The 26989-nt window shown below is 34.7% G+C and overlaps 3 protein-coding genes across 3 annotated transcripts; all 3 read left to right on the forward strand.

Moving 5' to 3' along the window:
• Positions 1-2847: 2847 nt before the first annotated feature.
• On the forward strand, positions 2848-3858 carry LOC110290509 (olfactory receptor 4P4-like). The gene has a single exon (XM_021157062.1). The coding sequence runs from the start codon at positions 2848-2850 to the stop codon at positions 3856-3858; it is 1011 nt and encodes a 336-aa protein (XP_021012721.1).
• Positions 3859-14572: 10714 nt separating this feature from the next.
• LOC110290003 (olfactory receptor 4C11-like) lies at positions 14573-15505 on the forward strand. Its single transcript, XM_021156460.3, has one exon. The coding sequence runs from the start codon at positions 14573-14575 to the stop codon at positions 15503-15505; it is 933 nt and encodes a 310-aa protein (XP_021012119.1).
• A 9673-nt stretch (positions 15506-25178) lies between these two features.
• On the forward strand, positions 25179-26105 carry LOC110307914 (olfactory receptor 4P4-like). Its single transcript, XM_021180189.1, has one exon. It carries the CDS (start codon positions 25179-25181, stop codon positions 26103-26105), a length of 927 nt encoding a protein of 308 aa, XP_021035848.1.
• The last annotated feature ends 884 nt before the right edge of the window (positions 26106-26989 follow it).

Consider the following 26989-nt stretch of genomic DNA (forward strand, 5'->3'; position numbering starts at 1 on the left):
ATCCAGTTACCCCCCCCCCCCTTTCAGGGCTCATGTCTCTAGCTGCATATGTAGCATAAGATGGCCTAGTTAGCCATCAGTGGAAAGAGAGGCCCATTGGTTGTGCAAACTTTATCTGCCTCAGTCTAGGGAAACACCAGGGCCAAGAAGTGGGAATGGTTGATGGGGGGAATAGGAGGGAGAGGGTGGGGGACTTTTGGGATAGCATTGGAAATGTAAATGAAATAAATACCTAAGTTTAAAAAAAGAATAAAAAGACACAATGTTTTATGGTAATATTTCTAAAGATAATAGTAATAGTCAGGTTATTCTCAGCACAGTGATATAGTGAGATTAGAAGTAATCCATCATTTATTATATATGACATGTAAAACACCAGCAATTTAAGTCTTTAAACAAATTTCTTAAGCAAAAGGTCCCAGGATTTCATCAACTTCAACATCATCATCAACAAAAACTACAATAACAACAACAAAAAGAAGCATTTAGACCATAGTCCATATAATTAAATAAAAGAAACTCTTAAAGTGTAACCACTGGATAGTGTTGGCTTGACCCTCAGATCCCTATCTACAGCATAGCCTCCTTTCTAAAAGTGCCCCTGAGACTGCTCCCCTTGAGATTCAATCCTTGCCTGTTTGCTTAAAGTATTTCAGGCAGTGAATCTTTAAAAACTTCATTCAGTTAAAGATTCATGGGAGCCTAGGTGGTTCCCACATCTACTGTTGTTTCATCTAAAGGTCACAGAAAATAAAAAGAGCCCACGTTAAAGAACACATGGCAGTTTGGAAAAATCTGGATCTTGACAGAAGTAAGTATTATGAATAATATACATAAAACCACATACACACATATGTATATGTATAGTTCATCTGAAATTACACATTTCAAATAAAGGAGAATGTGGCTAGAAAGGAATATTGTAGGGAAGGTAGACAAGAGGAATTACCAAGGAAAGAATGAAGGAAAGAAAAGAGGTAGATGATTTTGAGAATAAAATAAATTATGACAGAGAAGTTATAGCAGCAAGTGAAGCTCTAATCATGTAGTCACAAGCATGGAGTGGATGAAAATGCTGGTGTCCCATTAGTATTATTTTTATATGTAGGTCTCTTCTATTCTCTTCTGCTCTGTTCTCCATCCTGCTACCACCTTGTCCTAATACTGTTCTCTCCCTTGTTTGCACACAAGTCTATGGATGACTGTTATGTCACACATTATGCTAGTCTCATTTTTATCTTTCATTTCCTATAATACTGAAAGTCTCTCTCTCTCCTTCTCTCCATGTTCCCTTCTCCCCATTATTCCTTTCTCCCATTGCTCACCTCTCTGTGCCCCCTTTATCAAAGCTATAAATATAATAAAATCTTAGGTATACTAATTTTATTCTTTATAGGATTTGATATTAGAAAACCCCACACATAAATTCAACTTCTGATGTATCTTTCACACAGATATTTTAAACAAGGTGACATTCAAAAATTATGTAGCAATCATATGGAAATTTAGGTTGATAGACAAGGCTAAAATCCCTTTTATTTAACCATGATCTTCAAAATATGCAAATGCTGTTGAGATATGAATCACTTATTCTTTCAAAGCAGTTCTATACTGTTTTATGTCTATTTAGAAAACAGTCAGAAATACAATGACTAAGGACTCATGAAGTCACGATGAAAGTAAAATAGGAAAAGCTATAAAAAGCTATTTAATACCATGTTTAGACCATTATAGGCAGTAAATATAAAGTATATAAAACTTTCTATTCACTATTTGAATTACCCAAGTCATGGAGATTAGGTTTTGCTGTTTTACAATTTTCTCTAAGGTAAGCTTATTTAAAGTAGCAGAAAATCATAGAAAATTCTTGATGACTAGTCACAAATTCTCATGATCTGGGCATTGTATTTAAGTCTGAAGAGTTAAATTTCAATGCTTCCCTTTAAAAAAATTATACAATTAAGATGCAGCTCGGGTAGGTTTGTAAAAGATATATACGAGAGAACTTCCCATTAAAAAACAAAAATTGCAGACTTTTAAAAGTGTTGTTTAAATAAAAGATATGTTAGTAACTAAGGTAAAATGTGTTTATTCTAAATGTGAGTAAATAAATTTCTCTCTGCGTGTTTCTGTCTCCCCCCACCGTGTGTGTGTGTTGTGTTGTGTGTACTGTGTGTATGAGAGAGAAAGAGAGAGACAGAGAGACAGAGAGATACAGAGAGAGGGTAGCAGAGAAGAGAAGTAAGAGAGAAAAGGAGAGATTAAGAGGAAGAGAGGAAGAGTAAGGTAGAGGGGCAGAAGAAGACAGGAGAAAATAGAAGTAGGAAGGGGGCACAGAGAAGTGAGCAATGAGAGAAAGGGATAATGGGGAGAAGGGGACATGAAGAGAAGGAGAGAGAGAGACTGATTACAGTATTATAGGAAAAGAAAGAAAAAAAACTGAGAATAGCATAATGTGTGACATGGCAGTCATCCATAGACTTGTATGCAAAAAAGGAGAAAACAGTATTAGGACAAGGTGGTAGCAGGATGGAGGACAGAGCAGAAGAGAATAGAAGAGACCTACATATGAAAATAATACTAATGGGACACCAGCATTTTCATCCACTCCATGCTTGTGACTACATGGTTAGAGCTCTGCTTGCTGCTATAATTTCTCTGCTATAGTTTATTTTATTCTCAAAATCCTCTACCTCTTTTCTTTCCTTCATTCTTTCCTCGGTAATTGCTCTCATATTACCTACAATATCCCTTCCTAGCCACATGCTCTTCCGTTTTTTTTTTTTTTTTACGTGTAATTTCAGATGAACTAAGTTTCAGCTGTGCATGTTGATTCAACTAGAATTCATGGAAACTCATAAAAACATCACAGAGTTCATTTTTATGGGTGTTTGGGAGAATAGACAAATAGAGCTGCTGTTCTTTTTCTTGTTCCTGCTTTGCTACCTGGCTGTCTTAATGGGGAATTCCGTCATCCTTCTCACCATCAACTGCAGCCACCTAATCGAACAACCAATGTATTATTTTCTCTGCCATCTTTCCCTCATGGACCTCTGCTACCCCTCCACTGTGATTCCTAGGCTCATCAGGGACTTGGCAGCAACAAGAAAAAACATTTCCTATAATGAGTGCATGACCCAGCTCTTCACTGCCCATTTGCTGGCAGGTGTGGAAATCTTCATCCTGGTGTCCATGGCCTTGGACCGCTATGTTGCCATTGTCAAGCCCCTGCACTACATGGTTATCATGAGCAGGAAGAGATGTGATATGTTGATTGCCACGGCCTGGATACTGGGGTTCTGGCACTCCATTGCTTTACTACTGATGGTGCTCAGTCTGCCGTTCTGTGGTCCCAACCACATCAATCACTACTTCTGTGACATCAAGCCTCTTCTGAAGCTGGTCTGTAAAGATGTTCATGTTGTTAGTATCTTAGCAATTGTTAACTCAGGGATGGTGCTTTTTGCCATTTTTATTGTACTACTTGCCTCTTACATACTCATATTGTGCTCTCTGAGGACAAGATCATCTGCAGGGAAGCGCAAAGCACTCTCAACCTGTAGCTCACACGTAATGGTGGTAGTTTTATTTTTTGGGCCCTGTATTTATACCTATGTTTTACCTGCAGGAAATGAGAACAAGGATAAGGAAATTTCTGTGTTTTATACTGTGATTGCCCCCATCCTAAATCCTGTCATATACACACTGAGAAACAGTGAGATGAAAAGTGCCATGCACAAAGTGTGGTCTCAGCTGTCAAATCTGGAGTTGAAATACGTGAAACAATCTTGTAATTCTGCTCTGATGTTCCTAGGTCAGCTACTATCCAACAGGTCACAGAAAGTACAAACAATTTAGGGGAAAGTTATGAGTCAAAGGAACAACTAGCCTCTATCCAATCTTTATGTTACAAGTTCATCCAGGGGTGATTAGCTGGATATAAAGGCCTCAAGCTTTGCTTTCATTTGGTAGAGTATGTGCTTTAGATGGGGACACTCTAGGTTTCTTTCCCAACTACCTCAACATACACAGAGATGTACACACACACACACACACACACACACACACACAGAGATGTGTACACACATGTATAAGCATGCACACCCACACATACACACAATCACACTAAAAATGAAGTATAGCTTCACCATGTCAGTCCTCTGTCTCAAAAAAATACATGAAACCCTGTTACTAGTAGGAATTTAATTCTATTTTCTCACTTGTTAATTTTTACATTTATTATTATTTAATGATTCCTTTTGCTATATATTCATTACCATGATGCTGGATTATATAAGGTCACCTTCATATGTCCATGTAACATACTTAGAGCACATTAACATCCCATATTTCACTCCTTTCCTTTTGGTATCCCTCACAGAGCAGATATAGATCTGTCTACTCAGAACTCACTTGGTTGAAGAGGTATGATATCATTACTAGAGGCTCTTGAATGTGGTAAATTCAGGGGGACATTTTGCCTTTTTAAATATTCCCATCTGTGCTCTAGTAGTTTGCAACAGTCCTATGAATATATTTTTGGTACATGTAAAGTGATATAATATTTCACAACTAGAAGATCACTCTGTTAACACACAAAAGTCTTAAGAGTGTATGTTTAATGAGACACTTTCATGATATATGCTTTTTCTCTTATTTTCTGCCTTCCTGTGATAGCCTTTGTATGGTTGTGAAACAAAATCTTTACCAGATCCAGTGAAGTTTTCCTTTATTGCATTTGCTCAGCTTATTCTGGTTACTATAGTTGAAAGTCTGTGCCTTATATATACCACCACCTTTGCTCTTTCTTACTTTCTCAAGAAAGATTTTGGAGACCCATCATCAAGCCTAAAAACGAACAAACAAACAGATAAACAGTCATAGTAACCACCCAAATTCCTTCAATTTCCAATGTTATTATGCCTCAAGATATTTACTATTTTTCTGGTAATCCTGCATTTGAGAGCAATTCTCCTTTAAAAACTGGGTTTTCTTAATTAGATTGAGTCATGTTTAAGAATAATAGGCATATGTCACATAAAATAAATGCATAGTTTTTTATGCTTTATTTTTCTTAGAAATGACTCTTAAAAATGAGCCTCCTTTGGTCTGTGCTAGGTCCTCTGTATGTATGTTATGGGTGTTAGCATGGTGTTTTGTGTGACTCTTAATAGTGGGAGTTAGGGAGTCTCTGACTCTTCCACCTAGTCTTGAAACCTACTGGCTTCCTTTAACCAGGGTTGAGATGAGGATTTTTGTCTATTCTTAGTACACCTTGTTATACCAGATTTCATAGTCTGCTATTTTCTGGAAGACAATAGTGAGGTGGAGGAGAAGTGGAAGGGGAGGAAACTGCAATCAGGATGTATTGAAAATAAGAAATAAATAATAAAAAAATGAGGATCAAAATAAACACACCAAATAATACTCAAATGCATTTTGACTTTACATGTTGATATTCATTAATATTTACTTAGGATTTTTACATATATTCAACGTGCAGTATATCACTAAGTTACAACATCAATTTTTTGTCTTTTACATCATCATATTTACTGTCCTTCAAATTAAAGATTACCTCTCTTGTCAATTAAAGTCATATATTATTAGAAGTAATTTTTAGAAAAATAAAAACAATCAGCAAATATCTCCAGTTACCTCAAAGCCAGAATGGAAGTCAGCCTTTGCATGTTTCCCTGTTAACCTTTCTGTACTAGAGAGATATTGCTGCACTACTTAACAGTTTTTCTCATGTGTTATATAGTATTGTTACTATGTGCTCTATCTCTGCTCAGTGTTTTAACTCATTACCTCTACTTAAATCAGAATTCCTAACGTTATTCTGTACATAATTCCCTCACTGAGGTATTACTCTCTTATAATCATGTAGAAATTGGGAATGGAGAGAATCTTAAAGTTAACACAGTTCCTCATTTATCTAAGTCAATCCTTCAAGCATGCAAACATTTAAAAGTCTAGAATAATAAGGAAAAATATTTGCCCATTCCATAGCAGCCAGAAGCTGGAAACAACCTAGATGTCCCACGACAGAAAAATGTGGTTCATTTACACAATGAAATACTACTCTGCTATAAAGAATGAGGACATCCTGCCTTTTGCAGGCAAATGGATGGAACTAGAAAATATCATCCTGAGTGAGGTAACTCAGACCCAAAAGAACATGCTTAAGGGTTCTTAATTGATTATGCTTAGGAGTAGGTTGAAACCCTTGTTCGTCAAGAAGGGAATAAAATGCAACCATAGAAGCTATTGGTTGTGTGCTAGATATTTTTGACTGAAGAGTCCATATTTTTTTGAAGCAATTACTCATTTTTTAAAGTGGATGTTTTATTTATTTACATTTCAAATGTTTTCCTCTTTTCAGGTCTCCCCTTTGGAAATGCCCTATCCCCATCTGCCCTACTCTGCCTCTATGAGGGTGCTTCCCCACCCACCCACTCCTATCTTCCCACCCTGGAATTCTCCTACACTGGGGCATCAAACACCCTTAGACCCAAGAGCCTCTCCTCCCACTGATGCCTAACAAGGGCATCCTCAACTACATATATGGCCATCACTATATGTCCCTCCATGTGTATTCTTTGGTTGTTGGTCCAGATCTCAGGAGCTCTGGGTGGGGGTGTTTTAGTCCATATATTTTTACACATCACCACATGAAATGCTACATTTTCCCATTGTTTCAATAAAGTCATAACCTTTATGGGTGAAACATCATATTCTAATTGGAGTTTAGACCTACTCCACAGAAGAGAATATGAGCATAGCACTGTGAGTCAGGACAAAAATATATAAATAATAAACGTGTGTGGAGTTGTCATAGGTCATGGCTAAGAGCCAACTGCTATTGTTTTGTTAAATATATGTGATAAGTATGTCAAGTATCTTCTAAACTTTTGTGTTGACATTAATTAACTACTGTTGTCATCAACTTTGTTTATGAAGAAAAATGTCCTCATATAATGGGTGTCAGTTACAACAGGGAATCAGTTCTATCTACCTCAGATTACTCACGTTATTTTTGTAAAGATAACACCCTATTATGGGGATCAGCAAAATTGATAAGGAACACTTTCTCCCATGCCAAATGCAATGTTTTTCCTGAGATGAGAAAGCAAAATATTTTATCCAGGAGGCCTCTACAAGTCCATATCCATATAGATGTAAGCTCATTGTCATGCATCCTTCTTAGGCTTAAAGTTCATGCTATAGTAAAGACAAACTAGGTGTAATCCTGGTTATTATTGAGTTGCCACAAGGATTGGGCTATGCCCCAACTCTATTCTTAATTACAGATGTTTTAGTACTGCCTGTTCTAGTAATAGGTAATCATGGTTTGGTTTCTAAATCTTATTGTAATCACATTTGTTATGACCACCTGCTCTTATGACTACCTTGTTATGACAATTTTGAAACCATGTCTTTGTTTCACAAGAGGTTACCACCACTTGTTAAGTTATACTTTTGTAAACTTATTTATTTGCCTATCAAATTCCTCATTTGGAAAAAAACAAAAAAACAAAAACAAAAACAAAAACAAAAACAAAAACAAAACTTCTCCCTCTGAGATATAAAAACATTATATTCCTTACATCCAATGCCATTTTTTGAACACACTCTTTAAAGGAACACAGCCCAATGTAAAAGAATAAATATGTTTGTTTTAATTAATTTGCCATGAACTTTTGGGTTAGTGGTCTTTCTCCTCACAACTTTGGAATTAATATATTCTCCTTATTTACTGTTTAGTAAGTATTGTTATATCTAACTCTATAAGCACAAACCACCATCTTTTTAATGTCCACTTTTCTCATTGTAATTTGTACCTAATATATTCAGAAACTAGTCAACTAGCATGCAGAAACATGGGTAGCTTCCACATTCCTTCTAATATTAAACAACATTATTACTATTACCAAGAACTGAACATCAGTATATATTATGGTTATTTCATTGTCATAGCTACATAGCAAGCATACTTTAGGTTATTATAGTAACTTTTGTCTTAATGACTGGTGATCTGTTGGTCATCAACACATGGCAATCAAGTAGTTATACTTCAAGAGAAAGCAGTATAATCTTTATAGTTTTAATCTCTCTTATATAAAATGTCATTTTGTACTTCATGAACTAACAATATAGGCAAAAAGATAAGTGTATATAAATGTTGTTAAGTGGGAAATTATTATAGGAGTGCTTTATAAATTTTCATTGTAGATGAATTTTAATCCACTATCATGGCTCTTTTGGCAAAGGATCACAGCCAAAGACCTTCTAGGTCTATGTAATCTAGCTGGAATGCTCTAGGTTACAGTATGATATGGCTAGACTACTGTGGGGCAGTGGGCTGTGCACAGACAGCTTAGTCTCCAGTCAAGCATAGGTCTTGAACCCTAGGGGACCCAATTTCCATCTACATGGGACAGAAGGTATTTGATCATGTCTCCTGCACTCCTGGCTTCTGTCAAAGTTACCTTCCCCACAGCCCCCACAAGAGAAGTGTGTGGCTATCAGTCACATAGAAGAAGCACCAAGCCTTCCCACATGCAAATAAGGTTTTCCCTAAACTCACAGTTCAAGCCAATGTGTTGTACCTGCTGTAGAAACCTGAATCACCACCAAAACTGTATATAAATTCTAACCAGGGAATTAATTAAAGGTGTGCAAGAACTACTCCCTTATCTGAGATTTTTGTTCCAAGAGCTGTAACACTTGGGAAGAGATCTTCGCTCCCGTAGTGCCACCCGAGGTTCTGCTGCACTCCTCACTGGATAGTCGGCTTCTTGTCAGCCCAGTCTGACCCAACTCAGTGCAGAGAAGCTTGGCGTTACCTAGTGACCTGGAAGGCATGGCAGAGACCTCTTCTCCCTGCCTGCACTCGCTTCATTTCACTGGAACCCTTGCACCAGTCCTGGCCAGATATCTCCGTAGAAAACATCTGGTACCCAGGCCCGCAGACTACAGATATGCCTTTAGTACATACTTTTGATCCCTTGCATTGAAAATAAGGTTGTTTTGTAGAAGGAAGAAGCCATCTTTGAAAACAATACCTGAGGTGCAGACAAAGTGATAAATCAGGACAGATTTAACTGAATGTGTCAGAGATAGGGTATACCCTACTCTCACAAGAATAGCACAGGAAGGACAAGCTACCTAAGATTAGTGTAGGGAGTAAGATAGTATGGCTGTTTTAACAAAACCATTTGACATAAATTAATTAATTAATTAATTAATTAATTAATAAAAAGGTGGCAGAAAGAACAAGCTAGACACAGGTGAAGACAGAATGTGCCAGAGAATGAGAAGGAGCCATATTACCAAAGTTAGTATGTGGCCAAGCAAAACAATTGAGTAAGAAGCTGAGAAAAGCCAGATTGAATAAGTCAGCTTGATAGATTAGATTGCACTAAGGTTAGACATTTTCAGTCTTATTTCTAGGAATAGTTACAACACAGAAAGCTCTAGACTCTGCCCTAGCCATGTATTTGTACAGCCTGTATATGACTCTCATTTCATCTTACCATCTGAGAAAATAAAGTGACATTTATAGGATGCTATATTTAAAAGGGGATATTTTTCATTAGGTCTTTTTACTAAAATTGCTAGTTAGCTAATTTTAATGTTGTTTTACTGAATTTCCCAGTTACCTAGACAAAAGTAAGTGGATTTGAAAGTTATTGAGGCTGGACACCTACTTAGCCTTGACTTTGTGGTTAATTCTATGTGTCCTTGTTAACAGTTTAATTTGGAAGAAAGAGAAACAAACATTGTTCCTATGATTTTGAAATATCATAGTTAATCACATGAAATTTTAGATATCATGGTTAATCAGTAGTAATCACTGTTAGAAATGGATCATTAAGTTGATCATACCCTTTCCAAGGACTCCATAGGTTAGTTGAGTCTGAATACCTCCTAGGAGAAAGAGAAAATGCTATTTTAAAACCCTCACAGATAAGCTTGATTTCACAGGTAGAAAAATCAACGTAATGCACATGAAACCATTTTTAAAATTGGAAAGACTAAGTGTCTTCTGAATGTGATATGTATTTGTATACTCCAGAAACCCTTCTGAGTAATACAGTTGCTTACAGACCCTCATTGCTAAATTGGCATCCTTTCTGCCTTCCACCTCAGTAAGATATTTTTTCTTTCCAATTCCTTTTTCTAGACAATCTTAAAGTGTGTATCTTGATACTCTAGGCATTCTCTCTGAACACACTCCTTTGCCCATTTTTTTTTCTGTTTACAGAACTCATTACTGAGTCTATCTACTTTCTTGATTTATACCTTAGAAAGACTAATTTTCTCCACTTATTCATCCTACATGAAATTAGGGACATCTGTAGACAGCCTACTCAATTCTTTTTTCCTCTCCTAAGTTCTGACTCAATCCATCTCAAGTTCCTTAGTCCTTTTGCTCTTTTATCTATAATACTAAATAATTTTGAAAAAGGAAGGGATTGTCTGTTCTCAGTGACATGAGTTATTAAAACAAATGGAAAGATTTTTTCTACTTTCAAATTCAGAGCTCTGTATTCATATTAATTCTAAAAGAAATTAATCAATTTTGAGATGTTGAAAGGTATCTTCTATAGGCTTCATTACAGACATCTGGTATCATCATTCAGATCTTCTCTCTCAATTAGTGTTTATAAATACCTTGTAAGTTCACTGTAGGTAATACAATATGTTCCTCCCTCCTGTGCTCTATTCCAAAGCTTGGGCAGGCCAATTCTTAATTGAAGCAGACATTCATGATCTAAATTCATTTTTCCTAATTATATGTTATCTCTTCTTTCTTGCTTACTAGTGTCAGCTTCACTATCCATTCTTGCATTTCTGTTTTTTTTTTTTTTGTTTGTTTTTTTGTTTTTTTTCTCTTCTGGCAACTTTGGTAAAACTGACAACACTTCTGTAACCTAACTGTATCTTGTTACTGAAATCAAGGATAATTATTTTAATATTGTAATATTGTTATAATTGTCTAATGAGACAGTGCAAATTGGATGCATTATAGCGCCTGAAATGTTTCTGATTAGCTTAAGAAGGGAAACTTTGGATGACAAAGCTGCCCACAATGTCAATGTCTTGTACCATTATGTGCTAGCCTATTCCCTCTGGAGGGCAGAAATAATATTTATCTTTCCGCATCCTATTAGAAAGCTGCTACTGAAAGGTATTGGGCTGATGAAACTTATATAGCTAGTCCTCTTACAGGTGAGATATATTATTTCTGCATTCCTGAATTCAGAGTTACACTATTAGAGTTTTGGTAAATATGTATATTTTACTATGTTTCTATACATTGTATGAAAATATGATTGGAATACTCTACTAGCCCTCGAGGAGAAGCATTAAATTTAATAAGCCAGTATACTTTTAAGGATGTACCCTTATGATAAATATAAAATACTAGATTTGGAAAGAAGCAATTGTCTAAAATCGGTGAATTCCTTATAAGAAATTAGTATGGAGTGTCAGAACATCCTTCTACTGCTTTGAGTAAAATGGTTTGTTAGTTAATAACACTTGGAAAAACTGATGACAATTTATATAGAAATATTAAATAATGATTGGCCTTTTTCTTTAAAGAGTTAATGACAGTATGTTGTGGAAGAAAATTCTATTGCAGAAATTGTTTCTATCAATGAAATTATCAATAAATATATAAGCATATACAATTTGTGCTGATAAAGTGAAATAAGTGTGTAAAAGGCATCAATAGTATATGGGAAGGAAAGGATGAATCTGATATACTATTATTTGTTATTATTTCATAAGGTATTAAACTATGAAAATATTCCCCATATATTTTCATGTAAAGTGGTCAAATGAGGTTAGGCTGAGCAAAAACTATCTATGTACACCCAAAATTTAAAATACATTATGCCTAACTAAAATTTAGAGGAAAGGTTATTAGGGAATAATGATATTCACAAAACTTCTCAGAAGTATCAGCTTTGTGATGAGCAAGTGCATTACTTGTGGAATAGTTTATACTAGAGTATAGGATGATTATTTTACACATGATTCTGAAATGAAATCCCAAAGCTTTCACATTTGGTGGGCATGAACCCAATATGTACTTTAAGAACTTGACTAACTTCTTTCCAGATAAAGTTCAGACCAACTATGTCACTGGTGATGCTTAAAATATATGTAATGAAGTCGAAGGAAAAATAACATGTATGGGAGTGTTGCTAATGTCTCACTAATTTGTTACTTCCTTACAGAAATTAGGTATCATGTTATCAACTTTAAGCCCTGAGACAGAATGACTACATAGTAATTTTTTCACAATTGTGGGAACTATTTAAGAAAATAGACCTTACAGGTATTGTGTAAGTCTCTGTTTCTCTGCCCAGGTTATTTTCCAGTGTTTCTTTGGTTGATATGGTATGAATCATGAAATTAAGTCATAGTTGGAGAGAATTAAAGAGGATTTCTTATGTAATGCTTTAAATTAAGCTCGTACAGGCTAAAGAGATTGGAACAGCTGGTAATTCATGGTAAGCTATGGATAGAAGTCAAGTTTAGTGTATGAGTTTCTGAAAGACACAAATCTCATATCATTAAGTTCAGCAGTGGTGATTCTTTAAGATAGCCTGCTGGAGAAGAAGATTATTTCTAGCATGGCCTCTTTAAATCAATGTAGAGCCATGGAAGGAAACATCAGATACTCATTTTCAACATCTTCTATTCTCTGCCTTTTCATGTTTACTATTATTCAGATCTCCTCCATCACCTACAGCACCTACATAGCATTTAGTCTCTATTATTTTTGACAAGCGTAACCAACTGAAATTTTATCCATCTTGTTTGAAAAGTTGGGGTAAGTACAGTGGATTTTTCAAGATATATTCTATCTTGATACTATTTGTCTTAAGGACATTGAGGTATATTTTAATGTCTGATGAAAACCTGATGGATTGTACTTATTGCTACTTTTAGGGTATAGGGTCAGCAATGGTTCAAATACAAAGAAAAAAAGATGTATTAAAAAATAAAAACCAAACCAAAACAATACAAACAGTAAAAATAATCCCAAACCAAACTAACAAAAAACTCATACAACAGTCAAAGTAGAATACAACTTAGTTAATATTCTTTTTGCATGCCTCAAGTATCATGGATTAAAATCTCAGGTTGTATTGTCAAGGTAGTCATTCTTGTGGATGTCAACATCTCATGTTATATGATGTTGTGCAGAGCATGGGGGGCTTTCATTCTGAAAAATTTAGAAAATCTATTATGATATTTTGATATATATCAGTTTTAATTTTGCTTCAGTTTGGAATTTTGTCTTAGCTTTCTAAATTATGAATGTAATTGCCATATAGTGCCCATGATATATAAAAGACTACCACAAAATAATTATAGAAATAAATCTATAATATGAATGACATTAGCAGTAATAGATAAGGATTATTTCATTCAAAATGCAATATAAAAATTGCACTTAAAACATCCATATCTCAACAGACACTGCATTTATGTTAGAAAGCAATAAAGACTGGAGATGGTAGATTTTCAAGTGTCTGTGTACAGAAATTTTCTTTAAATAAATTGTATTCAATTAATGAAAAGTTAAACTCATTGTAAACATTCACAGTATATAGATTAATGGTAAAAGTTACCAGAGGTAATATAATCAATAAAATGATTTAAATTATGTAATATTTGATAAAAATTATCCTATATATGAATATGTATATATAAATACATAGATTATACAAATGTATACTTATAGATGATATCAAATACCTTACTATTTGAGTGCAATTTCAGTGAGTATGAATAGCCTAAGGTTCAGAAATAGAAGAAAACTATATTGAGATATTTGGTAGTTATTGAAAAGGAACATTCTTTTCTGTTTATATATAACATTTATGAAATACCATGAAGATTGTTTGAAAACACTACCTGATTTTGTGCAGCTTACTGGCATTTCTTGTTCATCTTTCAAGGAACAATACCTAAAAATAAGTATAGTATCAATTGTAAATATTGGTAATAAATATGTAACATAGATGGAAATAGGAATTTTATAAAATGTGAGAGCTAGGTAATTTCACCTCATCACTGCCAAGAACAGTAAGATAATTCTCAATAGAGAAAACATATTACATAAATTATTGCCACCAGAATTTTTTTGCTGTGGAACAATGTGAATAATAAAGGAAAGTATACATTTCATTTTATATTAATTGAACTGCAAATCTAATCAGAATCATACTAAATTCAGCAAGTTTGTGATGGAGAGTTTTGTGTAGAAGTTGTCAATTTTATCGGATTTCTTGAAACTGCAGACGGAGAGTGAGAAAACAGTTTAATAATCAATTGGTGGAATATTTTTCTCCTTTTTTATTAGTTATTTTCTTCATTACAAATATTTACATTTCAAATGCTGTCCCCAAAGCCCCATATACCCTCCCCCTGCCCTGCTCACCAATCTTTGCTTAAAATAATCCACCACATTATTCAGTAAAACTAGCTCCTATATCTTTTTCAGATGACTCATTTCATTTGGTTTTCTTCTCATTCATGAACCATGCAGCTGAATATCAATGTGACAGAGTTCATTCTTCTTGGATTGACACAGGACCCCATTAGGAAGAACATAGTGTTTGCCATTTTCCTGTTCTTTTATATGGGGACATTACTGGGGAATTTCCTTATTATTGTTACTATCAAGACAAGCCCAGCCCTTGGGAGTCCCATGTACTTCTTCCTGTTCTACTTTTCCTTGTCTGACACCTGCTTCTCTACAACTGTAGCCCCGAGAACAATTGTGGATTCCCTGCTGAAAGAGGCCTCTATCTCTTTCAATGAGTGCATAATCCAAGTCTTCACGTTTCATTTATTTGGTTCCCTGGAGGTCTTTATCCTCATCCTCATGGCTGTTGACCGCTATGTGGCCATCTGTAAGCCTCTGCACTATATGGCCATCATGAATCGCCAGGTCTGTGGAAGGCTGGTGGCCACAGTCTGTGTGGGATCCTGTATACATTCATCAGTTCAGATAATTCTGGCCTTGAGTTTACCCTTCTGTGGTCCCAATGTGATTGATCACTTTTTCTGTGACTTGCAGCCACTGTTGAAACTTGCCTGTTCAGACACATATTTGATCAACCTGCTTCTGGTGGCCAACAGTGGAGCCATTTGTACAGTGAGTTTCCTGGTGCTAATGCTCTCCTATGTCATTATTCTTCATTCCCTAAGAAATCACAGTGCTGAAGGGAGGAGGAAAGCCCTATCCACCTGCATATCCCACATTATTGTGGTCATCCTTTTCTTTGGACCTTGCATCTTTATATATACACGCCCAGCAACAACATTTCCTATGGACAAGATGATATCTATGTTTTATTCAATAGGAACACCTCTGCTCAATCCTCTGATTTACACACTGAGGAATGCAGAGGTGAAAAATGCTATGAAAAAGTTGTGGAGAAAGAAAATCATGTCAGATGATAAAAAGTAAATGAGGTCTCCAATTTTTTTCATATTTAGCATTAAATATGATATCAATAAAATGCTATTTTTATTAGATTAATATAACAGTTTCTTAGGGAATGGGGACTATAAGTTCATACAATAAAGAGATGATGTAAAACATACTTTGGTTGAGTTGATTTTATGTAGTAGGATTAAGCATGAAATACAAATAGGTATGACATCCCTTGGTCTTTATTCATATTTAATACTGTGTTACTGACTCTCTATCCTTTCGGTCCTAATACCAATTTTGATTGTGATTGTATTTTCTGACCACCTTCCTGTTGACGTCTGAATTTTCTTCCAGATAACTGTATATCTGTATAATCACATCTTGTATTCAAAGCCTGAATACCTCTCCCAGTTACTTATTCTTCAAATTGATTTATTTTTGTCATTTTAATATAAGCTCTACATTCTCCCTTCCCCTTCCTCTGTCAGAACCCTCTCATCTGTACCTTACTGCTGTCTAATTAGACCTAAAAAGAAGTCTAATTCATGACTTCACTTTTTTTACTAAATGTTATTCCATTAATGTATGTATATACATATACATACATATTTTAATTAATTATTTTTATTCTTTTTTTATTAGGTATTTTCTTCATTTATATTTCAAATGCTATCCCAAAAGTCCTCCAGACCCCCCCACTCCCTTACCCACCCACTCCCACTTCTTGGCCCTGGCATTCCCCTGTACGGAGGCATATAAAGTTTGCAAGACCAAGGGGCCTCTCTTCCCACTGATGTCCGACTAGGCCATCTCGTGATACTTATGCAGCTAGAGACACGAGCTCCGGGGGTACTGGTTAGTTCATATTGTTGTTCCACTTATAGGGTTGCAGACCCCTTTAGCTCAACATTTTGATCATATCATAAACTTGTGTTAATTTCTGAATTCAGCAGATTGTGACAGATTATAACAATTGTAGCAAGTACTAGCAAAGATGAAATGCTTACACTTGAAATCTCTCTTATATTTGGAGATTGACTCAGAACTTTTACCTTGTGCTTATTAAAATAGAATACTAGAATGCTAGCAGGATTCAGAAAGAAAAATTTACTTGAGAATCTCTGATTTTCTGTTCTCAGTATTGGGGCTGTATTGACAATGACCCTTTTTCTCTTCTTTTGATTTGATCTCTTCTAATTTAACTATTAAGATTTACCTTAGAATCACAAGAACAATCACTTCCATGTAGGGTATTTGGATATATTGGAAGAGTAAACAAAAGCAGAATGACGCAAATCTGTATTTCAGGTTTTGAAACAGAATTGTTTTATTTCAGACATAAATTATTTTAGTGAATTTTTAAATTCTGAAGAAAGTAGTATTAGCAAAGAAGAAGCAGACCTTTTTATATTAGAAGACTGTTAATTTCATCATTATCATTAATATTCCAGTATTGAAGAATAATGCTAAGAAGATTTAAAAGTTGGAATAATTTTAATATTTTCTTGTGTATTTTTTCATAGAAAATATTAAACACAGGCTTTTTTACCTCGAGAACTTTTATTATTTTCATAAACTTGTAAATTGGATAACAAAATTTATATCAAATTTGCTGTATAAGAAACCACACAATTTCTTCATTTCATTTTTCCTATTACTTGAACTTTTGAATTTCTAGTGTACCTGAGATTAAACATAGGTCATCACACATGCTGGTCTTGGGATCTACCTCTAAGACATAATTCAACATTAGGTTTACCTTAGCCCAAAATAACAATCATATTTGTTTTTTTTGTGTGTGTTAGAAATCTGTAAAATCTACAATGAACTATAATGATAAGTGTATTATATACCTCTTCATTTTACATTATTTGAGTTTCAGTCTCAATCTTGACCAGGTTGTCCTCATGCAATACCTAGAGATTGACTCTTTTGTTGCAGCATTTTTAGTTTTAAAATCTTGTTGACAGAATCCTTCTTGTTCCAGTTTCCTTTATATAACAAGGAAGATAATGCACATTGAATGTATATCCATACTTTTTTATTTTACTTCATTTTTTGAGTGTTATGTTTATCTGTGCACTATGTATGTGCCTGGTATCCACACAGACATCAGATGAGAAAACTGGATGCCTGATATTGGAGTTGTAAGTGGATTTGAACCCCAGTATGGATGCTGAGAATTATATCTGGGTCTTCTGCAAAACCAACATGAGCTTTTAACCACTGAGTCATCTCTTCAGCCCAATATGTATATTCTTTGTCTCATATTACTTAGGGACAAATGGTGAACATAGCTCTGCCATGTTTGCTGTCACACATCTCTCATAGACTGTGACCCTACATGAAATCATTTGCAGTATTTTATAATAAAAATGGAAATAAGACTGAATATGCAACTTCTGTACGTATAGTGGTTGAAGTAAACACTTTAACAGGAAAGAGGATAGAAATATGAGTATTGAAATGAAAGCAATGGTGAGGGGAAATGATGACTTAGACCTGATAAACTATTTCATATCCCTTGGACTGTCAGAAATATCTTCCTCTTCTTTGAAAGAGAAATATGTTTTTCACATCTATACAATGCAGTCGTCTCTGCCAAGTGGCTGTCCTTCAGTTGTGTAGTAGAGTTTACTTTCTACATAGGCATATTACTATCCCACTTATTGCTTCCAACAGCAACATATTCCTGAGTAGGAAAGTACAGACTTAACCTTACGTAAGCATAAGCCATAGCATGAAACCTTAGGAGAGATAGCTAATTAGTACAGGAAGGAACTTGATAGAACTTCAGTATCAGAGTAAGTTATGAAAGTTTATACAGAGGTTGTCACAATGCAAGGCTAGAGAACAGAAATTGATACAACACACTCAGACAGGACTTTAGATTGGCTATGACTGTGTTTCCCTTGATTGCCTCTAGAAAACAATGGGATGAATCCTTATTCCTCTACCTCATCCTGTGACTTTATTTATAAATAGAGATACTAATGCTAAAGTAGTCCATTGTGTGAAATTAAGAAATAGACATAGCCACACTCAGAGGAATGTTGTATGCAAATGACAACTGATTGAAGTGATGTTTTTACTAATGAGAGCACATACACATAGGCCAATAAACTCTCAGTATCTTGAATTTGCATGCCACAGATTCTCTTCAGAGTACTCAGCCTGAACCTATCCCACTGCTAGTGTGATCTCTGTCTTTAGCCTTTGAAACTGTGAAAATAAATTCTTATCCTCTAAGCCTCATGGTACTTAAGGACCCTTGGAAATCATCAGAATAATTTATAGGGAGCCGTTTTTGCCTGCTCTGTGAGGTCCTGACTGCCAGGCAGATTCAAGGTAGGTCTAAGTCTGCTGAAATACTTCCTGGTGGTCTGATGCATGGAACAATAAGAGGAGTTACACCTGAAGCTCAAAGCAAGGGAATGAACATTCTATTAATCTCGCTGGAAGGAACAGGACTCAGGTGGGTACAAATATCCTATGTACTTCAGCCTTTATTTCTGCTAGCTTGTGACTTTGTTTCTAACAATACTAGAAAATATATAAAAAGTTTTGAGAAATGCATTAATAACTGATGTGGTATAGCCCTGCAGCCCTCTTGATTTCTAACTTTTGCCTCTGAGTCTTCTTTATGTCTTTCATATAATCATCCTTATACCCCACTCAGAGGACTGTTTGACTTCATATCAACAGGACACATGCAATAATTCTTTTAAGATTCTTAGGAGATGTCACTGTAACGTATGGGAGGGTGTCATATTATTTTCCCATTATACCTACGAAAAAGTAGTAATAATTTTGTAAATGTCAGCAACATAGATTTATTATATGCCAGTTTCACATAGTCTTAATGGTGAAATATTTTAGCAGAGACCACGTTTTGATTTTATGTGTTACCCTTTGCCCAGTCTGCTCAAATTTCTTTTTGATATCTCTTTTGAAACAGTAAATACCATGCCATTAAATAAATCAAATTATATACATTAAGAAAAAATTCCTTGTAATATCCAACCACAAATTCATATTACCATGGCTGTTCAAAATTACAATTTTATTTTTCCTAACATACAATTAAATAATTTTCTAAAGACCATGGAAAAATTCAATATAATGTTTGTTAAAAATACAGAAAACTAAGGAGTGCTAGAATTGAGAAAAATAGTCTACACCAAGGAAGACTATTTTCAACTAGTTATCTCATACCAAATCATCAGCCTGGATACATAAATACAACTAACTGTATATAGACTGAGCAGGTTATATTTATATATTATATGTATTTGTATATATATATATGTATATATATATATTTGTAAATATATTTGTATATCCTAGATATGTACATTCACATCTATATTATACACATGTGTATAAATTATACATCATACAATATAAAATATACAACATACACATATTCATAAGCATATGTATATGCATACACATAGACACATAGACATACATATATACATACACATATACATAAAATGTATTTAACAAGAGTTCATGAAAAAGAAACCATGAATTGGAAATAGAACAAGAATGTATTTATGGGAGTGTTTAGTGAAAGAAAAGCAAAAGTGAGGAATGATATCATTATAATCTCAAACAATAAGAGAAATAAGTGAAGAGAAAAAAGATCAAGTAGGCAATACTATTAAACAAAATGAAGTAAAGATATCACATGAACAAAAGTCATATGATCTGAAAAATATAGATGTTTTAAACCAGATAACATAATTTGGAACTTGGAATAACATTGTAAGACGTATATCTTAAAGGAAATTGAAATGGATGCATTTAAGTTTGAGCTTAATTATATTATGAAAAAGACAAATTTGTTTATTATCAATAGGTTAATTAATAGTCTTTATAATTAGGGATACTATCAAGATATAGTTATTAGGTAAAGATTCAATTCCTGTGGAGACAGTGGTAGTTTAGCTTACATTTTTCCCTTTAACATAAATCTTGTAGTATGCTGTTTCATATACCTAAATAAATAATATTTTGAAAGTACATATGAAAAGCTAAGTATGGGTAATTAAAATAAACATGAGTTTATTTTTGACATATTTTTCCCAGAATGTCCTTGGGGAGTGTCAAGTGGGATTTCATCCATTGCCCTTAAATTCTCTTCATCTGAACTGCAGCCGCACCAAACATGTTGAACCCTTCAGGACTGGACTTGAAGCTTCACTATCACAGAGAAGGAAGGAAGAAAAGGGCAACAGGTTAGGATGCATCTCCCACTTTTCACTTGAATCTGATAAGTGTTTTGTTTCCATTTTTAGTACTCACATATTAAGTGCTAAAGACACCATTTCTTCTAACTACAATTTGACAAGCGCACAGAGCATCCTGCTATTTGATTTAATTTTCACCTTTTGAAATATCTACTTGTTATTTTGTATTAGGATACATTTTTAAAGTTTATTGTCACAGATAGATAGGAATTGGTCAACATTGAAAGGTAAGCTTTGTTATTTTACTTTCTTTTAAAGAAATATTTGACACTAAATAAAAATCATAAGATAATCTAATCATATTTTCATTCTTTCCAGCCAAACCACAGTTTTCATGAACTATGTATTCTGAAAATATATCAGCTTGATAACTGTTTTTGATAGCCTTAAATTCATTACATTTGTATCCTAACTTATTTTTATAGTTTGGGAGAAAGTTTCACAGAAAATTTTAGAGGATGTTTTCCAACAAAAATCCGTCACAGAAAAACATCATTAAAATCATAATTGTAAATTTTAGTATGAGAAAGGTGGAATAGAATGTAAAGTGAAGTGAGGATACAGGCTTAGTTACTTAAGATAGAAAAGTGATGATAAAATCAAATATTTGTAACTAGTATAATGTAAATCAAAGACCAAGAAGAAAATGTACAATATAGATCTAACAAATTTCTAAATAAACAAAAATATCCCAAAAGGATATCCAAAAGGACATTTTTGTTTATTTAGAAATTTGTAGATGTATAATGTACACTTTCTTAAAAGTTGTGAGCTGAGAAGGAAGGAAGGACCATTCAGAGACAGCCCCACCTGGGGATCCATCACATAAACAACCACCAAACCCAGACACTATTGCATATGCCAGCAAGAGTTTGCTGACAGGACCCTGCTATAACTATCTCTTGTGAGGCCAGGCCATTGCCTGGTAAATACAGAAGTGGATGCTCACAGTTGTCTATTTCATAGAACATAGGACCCCCAATGTATGAGCTAGAGAAAGTACCCAAGGAGCTGAAGGGGTCTGCAATCCTATAGGAAGAACAACAATATGAACTAACCAGTACCCCCAGAGTCGAATCTCCAGCTTCATATGTAGCAGAAGATGGCCTAGTCGTCCATCATTGGGAGGAGAGGCCCTTGGTCTTATGAAGATTATATGCCCCAGTACAGGGGAATGACAGGGAAGCAGGAAAGCAGGAGTGGGTGGGTTGGGGAGAGTATAGGGGAACTTCAGGATAGCATTTGAAAAGTAAATGAAGAAAGTTGTAATAAAAAACAAAACAAAACAAAACAAAAAAACCTATCCTTTTGGTACAGAAACTAAATCGTCATTTTCTGCAAGTGTTTGGTATGATTACTCCCCATGAAAAGCTGAAATTTTATTTTTATTTATTTATTTATTTTTTTTTGCAATATTTAGATAGGTGTTTCCTTAGTAAATTTGACCCCTGCTTTCTGTCCCTCTATCCATGACATCAGGATGTACTATGCTCCCTGTGTTCTTGTTAGTGCAAGCCTTTTACCACAAAGTAGTTGTCAAAGTAGGTTATAACTTCTATAGAAATCCGCATTTTGAGACACATTAAAACTGCTGAAGAAAAAAATTCCTAGAGAGTCCCTTGGTTTTGCCTCAAAATTTTTCACAATTTTTTTGTTCTTTTAAAAAATAAGCCAATTAAAGACAAGGAAATACACACACACACACACACACACACACACACAGAGTAGCTAATTTTAGATCTTACAATATATTTTTAGATATATGCCTACATAGGACTTGCCTGTTTGGATATATTTGAGATGACTACCTTGTGGTAGAAAATATTATATAGTATTTTTTACATGAGAAAAAACAAAGCAGCATTCTATATGACATGTAGTCATTATGAGAGAGCCCATTCTATGCACAGGAGCAGAACGATCATAAAGATGACCTACCTTTCTACTGGACCAACTTCATGATTGAGTCTGAGGACTTAACTGACAAAGATTATTTCTGAAGAGAACAATTTATCTAAGAAAATAACTAAGGCTGTGAAAATGTGGTTGAGTATCTCCCCTACCCCCTACTTTTGCATTCTTTTTGTGGGAGACTCAAAGTCAAATTTACATCTAAGAGATCATAGATTTTATTCCAATCCTATTAAGAACTTTAAAAAAAAACAAAAACAAACAAACAAACAAACAAACAAAAAAACCAAGGCAATTTAGTATTAGTCATCCAAATAGCAAATGCAGAATTAGGGACATTTCTGTAAATATAGGAGCTGATTCAATGCGTTTCTGGTTTTTATTAATTCATTTCATAAGATTTCTTTGGCCATTCATTATGGGACAAGAGTGTATCTACTTATATCCACATGATGTGTGACAATTGTGGACTAGAGTGCATAGGCAATCCCTTCTGCAACGTAATTTACATCAGTAAAGGAGAAAAATCACATGTTAAATAATAAAGAACAAGGCTTTCAAATTTCTGCAGAATTTGAATAAAGATTACAATATCTTATTTACTGACCTAAATCCCTCCTAATATATTATGTATTGTTTTCTGAAGCCATAGTAAAACAAATAGGTTGAGTTTTTAATTAAAGAAGCAAGGAAAATCTCACTGGTGAGGAAATTGAGATATACTTAGATTATGATATCCTTTGATGATCACCTCCTTTATACCTCAAATGTAACCATGCCATTCCACACATTGTAAAATTCACTTATAAGCACTCAACTTCTCATAGACATGACTTTTCCGGATATCTTTAGATTTTGGTCATTTATTTAAAACCTTTGACTTTATGCTTACATCATATGGTTTTCCTTACTGTCATACAGATTCAGTTAGGTTCCTGGAGTGTTTGCTTTGCATTTTATGAACATATGATATTCTATTTCTGCTTTGATACTACTATGTATTTAGTTTTAATATTTAGTATTTAAACCTTTTCCCCTTTTCAAATGTTCACAAGGGTGAAAGGAATGTTCTTACTTTATAATTTGTCTTTAAAAAATTAATTTATATGTGCACAATGCCAACAACTGAGAATAATATGACATTGATTTTTAATTTGCATTCCCCTGAATTTAGACTTATAACTGGACCTTTTCTCACGTGACACTTTCAGAGATTTTGGGGACAATTAGAAAAGACAATGTTAACTTGAGATCAATGGGTAGAACATGAATCTATAAATAAGATTCTATTCATAATCTTTTTCTGGGTTAACTGTACTTTTCTTGAAGGTTTATTTACACAGTGCAAAGGGTATTTGTCTTTCACTCTTTTAATTCTGTATATTATACTGACATTTTCATTCATGAATAAGGTTTATTGAGTTACTTTTGTAAAGCTGTCTGAATTGAGCATCTATGTGACAAGATTTAGACCACTTACTAGAGTTACAGAAAATAAATAAGAAAGGAAGGAAATATTTTATTTCTCTTTTCACTGAAATACTTTAAGAATTTTTTCTTCATGCAAATGATCTGGTATAGTGAGAACATGTGGTTCAATTTAAAAACACATGATGGCTGGGCAGTGATGGCGCAGGCCTTTTTCCCAGCACTTGGGAGCAGAGGCAGGCAGATTTTTGAGTTCGAGGCCAGCCTGGTCTACAGAGTGATTTCCAGGACAGCCAGGGCTACACAGAGAAACCTTTTCTCAAAAAAAGAAAAAAAAAACAAGAAAAAAACATAAAGACACATACTGTTTAAACAGGTAGAGGGAAGGCTCTGGATATATTCTGTGTCCCTAAAGGAACTAACATCCAAAGTGATGCCAGAATCTGAGCTATTGTTGCTAGCAATGGGCACCAACAGAAGTGACTGGAAAATGAATTGGGAAATAAGGTGAAGTGGAGGGAGTCCACTTTGGATACTGGACAAGAAATCTCTCTCTTCTCAACACTTTTGCTAGTTGTTCTTTTTCACTTATATTATTCTTTTTAATTACACTAAGTTTCAAAGACATCTCTGAGATTGCTGTGAAGATACTCAATAATGTGACATGTTTAGTCCAAAGAAGTAGAGTGCCAACACGCACTTTCAGAATTCGGGTATTTTAATCACTGTGAAGGACTGAGAATTAATATAGCCTTTTCATCAAAAACAAAACAAAACAAAGCCCTTCATGCTGTCAACTTGTGAACTATTATCTCAATTTGGAACTTAGAGTATGTGTTTCAATTAACTAACTACCTTAATTCTAATAAGTATAAAGTTTTAGAATTTCTCCAACAACTAAAATTAATTTACCATTTTCATTACACTCAATTTTTAGTTGCTCTCTGTGCATATGTTCTCGTGAAGGAACTTATTATATTCTCAACTATTGTGTGCATCTTACTTATAAACTTATTGGATCAAAATGACTTTGAAACAAGTAAAAGGACTTGAAACACTAAGGTTTCAGAAGCAGCTTTTTCTCCATCTAAATAATTAGGCATGCAGAAGTGATGGGATTTGGAAACCTCACAGAATTTATTTTTCTGGGACTTTTCCATAATGAGAATGTCAAAGCAATGTGTGCTGTGTTGTTCTTGCTTTGCTATCTTGCAATTCTCTGTGGCAACCTGGTTGTTCTTATTACTATTAGGGGCAGTCACCTTAGTGAGCAGCCAATGTATTATTTTCTCAGTTACCTGTCTTTCATGGATGTCTGCTTCACTTCCACAGTGGCTCCTAAATTGATAATAGACTTATTTGTAAAATGTAACACAATCTCCTACAATGGCTGCATAGCCCAGATGTTTTATGCCCACTTCTTTGGTGCCACTGAGATATTCATCTTGGTTGCCATGGCCTATGATCGGTACGTAGCCATTTGCAGACCCCTTTACTACATGATCACCATGAGCAGACATGTATGTTACATGCTTGTGATAGCCTCAGCTATTGGTGCTTTTATACACTCACTTGTACATGTATTTATTATTATCAGTCTTCCCTTTTGTGGCACCAATGAAATAGACCACTATTTCTGTGACATATTCCCCCTGCTGAAACTGGCCTGCACAGACACAAGGCTCCTGGTTATTGTAGTCATTACCACGACAGGAGTTCTCTCCATTTTGACCTTTCTTGCCTTGGTCATTTCTTATATAATAATTTTGTCCATCCTGAGGACCAGGTCATCAGAAGGCCGCCGCAAAGCTCTTTCTACCTGTGGCTCACATATCACTGTTGTATTCATGTTCTTCTTGCCACTCATCTTTACCTATGTCCCAGTGGGTGATTCTGTTGGGGATGACAAGGTTTTTGCTCTATTTTACACCATGATTGCCCCATTGTTCAACCCTCTCATCTACACACTGAGGAATACAGACATGAAGAATGCCATGAGGAAGGTGTGGTGCCAAGACAAACTGTTTGAAGGGAAGTGAAGCCTCTGCTGGTAAAGCTTTTTGCTCAGTCCTATCCTATCTACAGAATAAATGTGAGCAACACAACAAGATAACAAGACAGTGTATAGTCAACAAAAGTTTCAAGACCCAAGAAGATAAGACCCCAAGCCATGAGGACTATGTATATGGATGAATCAATTAATTAAGTCTTTTCTATTTTAATAAATAAAGATTTTTTGCCCTTCATCATCACAGACATAATAGCTACTATTATACTGTTATGAAAATATTAGAAAGTCTGTATACCTCAACAATTTTACTCTATTTTAGGAAATGGATATTTTCTCAGAGATAGCTATCATAGAGAAGTTCTAATCACATCATTCGTGGTACCTTTTCTATAGATAAATAAGTAAATGTGTAAACAAACAACACTGTATTTGGCATGTCCATTTGTGGTTTTTTTGTATTCACCTCATGTTTCACAACTATGTTGTTGAGACTTTATGGATATAGTTTCCATTGTTACAAGGAGATGCAATCTCATAGCAAAGTCCTCTATTCTCTGGTTCTGAGTCTTTTCTCCCTCTCTTCTTCAATGTTGCCTGAATCTTAGTTGTGTGAGTAATTTGTGTGTGTGTGTGTGTGTATGTGTAATACAGATCACATATGTATTATATTTATTTTTTAATTATTTTAATTAATTATTTTCCATACCACATTTTATCCCCCCATCCACCTACAACTGTTCTTCATCCCATACCCCATAACTCCTCCCCACCCTCTGTCTACATGTGGATGTCCCCATGTCCTCACCCCACGCCCACCCCACTGTAATTTTCCTCTCCCTACTGTCTGGATTTCATCTAAGGTTCCTCCCTTTGAGTCCTGAGAGTCTCTCACCACCCAGGTCTCTGTTGCAT

This window comes from Mus caroli, unplaced genomic scaffold (genome assembly GCF_978045245.1).
Source record: "Mus caroli unplaced genomic scaffold, Mus_caroli_1 scaffold_2, whole genome shotgun sequence".
Classification (NCBI taxonomy): domain Eukaryota; kingdom Metazoa; phylum Chordata; class Mammalia; order Rodentia; family Muridae; genus Mus; species Mus caroli.